General features: G+C 45.2%; 1 protein-coding gene across 3 annotated transcripts in view; it reads right to left on the minus strand.

Moving 5' to 3' along the window:
* Positions 1-5,000, minus strand: part of LOC138636727 (phosphatidylinositol 4,5-bisphosphate 3-kinase catalytic subunit alpha isoform-like) — an 18,131-nt gene that overhangs the window by 507 nt on the left and 12,624 nt on the right. For 2 of the 3 annotated variants that reach the window (XM_069724928.1, XM_069724927.1), the window contains exons 22-28: positions 4,381-4,502; positions 4,192-4,270; positions 3,907-4,077; positions 3,614-3,731; positions 3,294-3,445; positions 3,059-3,207; positions 1-2,770 (exon numbers count right to left, since the gene is read on the minus strand). The exon at positions 1-2,770 is cut by the window's left edge and continues 507 nt beyond it. In XM_069724928.1, coding sequence (XP_069581029.1) covers positions 2,646-2,770; positions 3,059-3,207; positions 3,294-3,445; positions 3,614-3,731; positions 3,907-4,077; positions 4,192-4,270; positions 4,381-4,502 — 916 coding nt within the window. In that variant the 3' untranslated portion in view covers positions 1-2,645. The remainder of the gene's footprint in view (positions 2,771-3,058; positions 3,208-3,293; positions 3,446-3,613; positions 3,732-3,906; positions 4,078-4,191; positions 4,271-4,380; positions 4,503-5,000) is intronic. The other variant, XM_069724929.1, reaches the window with a different exon arrangement.

The following is a 5,000-nucleotide window of genomic DNA, read 5'->3' on the forward strand; positions in this document are numbered from 1 at the left end:
ACACAGGTTGTCATGGTGTCTGACAGATGTGGGCGGGCTTTAGACTAACCTTTGCCGTGACCAGAAACAAACACAAATCTTCACTTTAAAAATGGTCGTCACACATCCTTGTGTAGCCAATTAGACAGGAGGGGTGGGGTTTTAAAAGATGCTACACCACTATCACTAAACCTAACCACAATTCATTGTTCTAATGCAGCAGCTGAGCTAACAAGCACATAACAGTGCACCAGCTCAGCTTACAGGCTAACAATGCTAACTAGCCTGGCATTGTTCATCAGACACTAGAGGTTAACTGTTTCAGCTAACGGCTAACGAGCAGCCGAATGTTCCGATTGTCGTGGAAACTCTTTGATCCCTGAAATAACTGGATGATATGTTGATTCAGTGGAAATCAGTTAAACTGACTTCAGAGTGGCACCGACTGAAATATTCATAAATACTCCAGAATACTCCAGAATACTGCAGAATACTCCAAAATACCACGGAATACTCAGAAATAGTCTGAGATACCCCAAAAATACTTCAAAATACTTCAAATTACTTTAAAATACTCAGAAATACTGGGAATACTCATAAATAATCCAGAATACTCATAAATACTCTCAAATACTCTCGATTACTCTCGAATACTCTGAGATACAAAACACATCAAAATACTTAAAATTACTCTAAAATACTAAGAAATACAACTGAATACACTAAAATACACCAAAATACTTTAAAATACTCGGAAATATTCCGGAATTCTCTGAGATACCTTAAAATACTCAAAAATACTTTGAAATACTTTGACAAGAACCAAAATACTTCAAAATACTCAAAAATATTCCAAAACACGTAAACTCTGGAGTTCATTTAAAAGTGCAGACAGACTAAAAACAGCTGTGGACGAAGACGTAGAAACGTTGTGACGTCAAACAATCACTGTGAATCGTCGTAGAGACGTAGCTGTGAATCGTCGTAGAGACGTAGCTGTGAATCGTTGTAAAGACGTAGCTGTGAATCATCGTAAAGACATAGCTGTGAATCGTCGTAGAGACGTAGCTGTGAATCGTCGTAAAGACGTAGCTGTGAATCGTCGTAGAGACGTAGCTGTGAATCGTCGTAAAGACGTAGCTGTGAATCGTCGTAGAGACGTAGCTGTGAATCGTCGTAGAGACGTAGCTGTGAATCGTCGTAAAGACGTAGCTCTGAATCGTCGTAGAGACGTAGCTCTGAATCGTCGTAGAGACGTAGCTGTGAATCGTCATAAAGACGTAGCTCTGAATCGTCGTAGAGACGTAGCTGTGAATCGTCGTAGAGACGTAGCTCTGAATCGTCGTAGAGACGTAGCTCTGAATCGTCGTAAAGACGTAGCTGTGAATCGTCGTAAAGACGTAGCTGTGAATCGTCGTAAAGACGTAGCTCTGAATCGTCGTTAAGACGTAGCTCTGAATCGTCGTGAAGACGTAGCTCTGAATCGTCGTAAAGACGTAGCCGTGAATCGTCGTAAAGACGTAGCCGTGAATCGTCGTAAAGACGTAGCTCTGAATCGTCGTAAAGACGTAGCTCTGAATCGTCGTAAAGACGTAGCTGTGAATCGTCGTAAAGACGTAGCTCTGAATCGTCGTAAAGACGTAGCCGTGAATCGTCGTAAAGATGTAGCTCTGAATCGTCGTAAAGACGTAGCCGTGAATCGTCGTAAAGACGTAGCCGTGAATCGTTGTGAAGACGTAGCTCTGAATCGTCGTAAAGACGTAGCTCTGAATCGTCGTAAAGACGTAGCCGTGAATCGTCGTAAAGACGTAGCCGTGAATCGTCGTAAAGACGTAGCCGTGAATCGTCATAAAAAAATGGCGTCAAATCAAATTTCTCCAGTTGGATCAGAGAAAATATGATTCTATAACGAATTTTAAGATTTTAAGACAAAATTTGAAAACCAAGTTTCCTTAAAAGGTCAAATATTGTGAATTAAAGATTCGTAGTGCTTCAATCCGAGATGAGAATCTTACTATTGATGACGTATTGATCGACTGTGTATGCTACAGAATTAATTTAATTGAATGACTTAAATGTGATAAACCGTCTTGGTTGCTCATCACTATGACTCCGCCCACAGCTGTCATCTCTGCCTTCCTATTGGTCAGATATTCCTGATTGTCATAACCAAAGTATTGATCTGTTATTGGAGGTTTTATTGCTCTCACAGTGACCCCAGTGTTCACTTTGCTGGTGTGAATAAAGTATTCAAATTCTCATTCAATTTGTGCTTTAAGCTTGAGCAGCTAGCAGAGCTAACAGGCTAACTGTAGCACTGATTGGAAGACATTTATGTCATCATCATCACCTTCATCATCATCATCATTATCATCATGATCATCTTCGTCATCTTTTCCCAGCATGCCTTTGGCATCTTAAACAGTTCTCTGACCCTGAGATTCATGTTGCTATGACAACCATCCCACCAACATGACAAAGTGAGTCCATAATGTACGACATCAGACGACTTCATCATCATCCTCAGAGCAGTGCAGTAAACAGACACGTGATGTGTGTGTGTGTGTGTGTGTGTGTGTGTGTGTGTGTGTGTGTGTGTGTGTGTGTGTGTGTGTGTGTGTGTGTGTGTGTGTGTGTGTGTGTGTGTGTGTGTGTGTGTGTGTGTGTCAGTGCTCGTTGGGCATGTGTCTGATGGTGTGGAAGATCCAGTCCATCTTGGTGCTCCATCCTCCATGATGAGCATCGTTCATCTGTTTGGTGAAATACTCCAACGCCTCCTGCTGGCTCTTCTCTGAGAGACAGACAAGCAGACAGACAGACAGACAGACAGACAGTTAACGGGTGTTGATCATTATATTTTTTTTGATAATTGTCAATGAATATTTTTTCTTACACTATTTGTCTCCCCATTCCTCCCTCCCTCCCCCCTTCTATCTGTCTCCCCCCTCTACCTGCCTCTCCCCTCTCCCTCCATCCTTCCCTCCCTCCCCCCTTCTATCTGTCTCCCCCCTTACCTGTCTCTCCCCCCTCACCTGTCTCTGACCCCCTTGTCCCCCTCCACCTGTCTCCCCCCTCTCACCCAGGGCCAGGGTCTTCCTCAGGTAGGCGATGTCGTCGAAGCTCTGCAGCTCGGGCATGCCGCAGCCCAGCAGGAGGGAGAAGAGGTTGATGAAGAGGCTGGCGTGCTGCCGGATGGCCAGGTAGGCTTTATAACACATCTCCTGGAACCTGGACCACAGACAGGTGGACGAAGAGTGAGACAGGCACGGACACACAGCAGGAGCAGCTTCAGAGACACGAGGAGCAGCTAAGACCTCTCGAATTCTTTGGTCTTGGTGGACTCCTGGACCCCTTTACTGATGACGATGAGGAAGTCCTGCGTCAGGACGAAGGGCACGCGCTCCCTCTTGTAGCCAAACTTCTTCTTCTTGTGGTCCAGGAAGTGACCAAAGTCAATGTGGAAGAGCTAGAGGAAGAACCGGAAGAAGAGGAGTCAGAGGGAGGAGTCAGGGGACGACAAAGAGTTATGGGGAGGAGTCAGTGGGAGGACGAAGAGTCTGGGGAAGGAGTCAGTCGGAGGAGTCAGGGGAGGACAAAGAGTCAAGGAGAGGACAAAGGGGAGGAGTCAGCTCACCTGTCCATTCTCCTTCACCATGATGTTGGAGTTATGTCGGTCTCCGATTCCCAGGATGAACGTAGCGACGCAGTAACCTGCACACGACCTGGTGAACAGGTCGATGGCACGGTCATACCTGAGAGACAGACAGGTGGTGAGACAGGCAGACAGCAGTTCACACAGACAGACCATCAAGTACAGACAGGTGGTCAGACAGGCAGGTACAGACAGAAACAGAAAGACAGGTAGACAGACAGGTGTTCAGACAGACAGACCGACAGACAGACAGGTACAGACAGACAAGTACTGACGCCTCCCCGCGGTTCTTGTCTTTGATCCAGTGGTGCAGCGTGTTGGAGTTGAACTGCAGCGCCCCCTTCAGGCCTCCTTTGCACTGAATCTGCATGATGGTGAAGCTGTTCTTCACGACCTCGATCAGACCCACACAGTCTCCGATGGACAGGCAGCCGTAAGGCAGCATGCTAACACACACACACACACAGAGACAGACACACACACACACACACACACACACACACTCCATCAGACAGGTATGTGATGATGTCACAGTCATTAATGAAGTCAAAGGTTCTCACCGCAGGTCCAGGCCCTGGTTCTGCCAGATGTTCTCCATGATTTTAATGATCTGCAACGTCAGCATGTCCTGACGCAGGTCTGTAACACAGAGAACACACTACATTACCCACAATCCACCAGCACAGCCCTGGTCTGCACCATTAGCACTCTCCACTAAAACCAGGGCCGTAGTTAGCTGAGGTCATTACCGTCTCCATTCTTGAAGATGATCTCGTTGTTGGTGAAGAGCAGCTCAGACATGATGTCGGGGTTTTCCCAGTTCAACCACAGGGGGCGCTTTGCTGACGACATGATCCTGCACTCCTCCAGCCTAACGACACACAGACCGGGTTAACGTCAACTCACTAAACCATCTCTGCACGGTGTAGTTAGTTAGTTAGTTAGTTAGTTAGTTAGTTAGTTAGTTAGCTGGTTGGTTGGTTAGTTAGTTCGTTCATTAGTTTGTTAATTCGTTGGTCAGTTAGTCAGTTCATCAGTTCGTTAGTCAACTATTTAGTTAGTTTTGTTAGTTCGTTCATTAGTTAGTTAGGCAGTTCATTATTTAGTTCGTTAGTCAGTTAGTCTGTTAGTTAGTTAGTTAGACAGTTCGTTATTTAGTTCGTTAGTTCGTTAGTCAGTTCATTAGTTGGTCAGTCAGTCAGTTAGTCAGTCAATCAGTTAGTTAGTTAGTTTGTAGGTTAGTCAGTTGGTCAGTCAGTCAGTCAGTCAGTTAGTTAGTTAGTTAGTTAGTTAGTTAGTCCATTAGTCAGTTAGGTAGTCAGTTAGTCTGTTCGTTAGTCAACTATTTAGTTAGTTAGTTAGTTAGTTA

The sequence above is a fragment of the Brachyistius frenatus genome, unplaced genomic scaffold (assembly GCF_029030835.1).
Source record: "Brachyistius frenatus isolate BFR_SWC_R1_liver_20210118 unplaced genomic scaffold, ASM2903083v1 Contig_401, whole genome shotgun sequence".
Taxonomy (NCBI): Eukaryota; Metazoa; Chordata; class Actinopteri; family Embiotocidae; genus Brachyistius; species Brachyistius frenatus.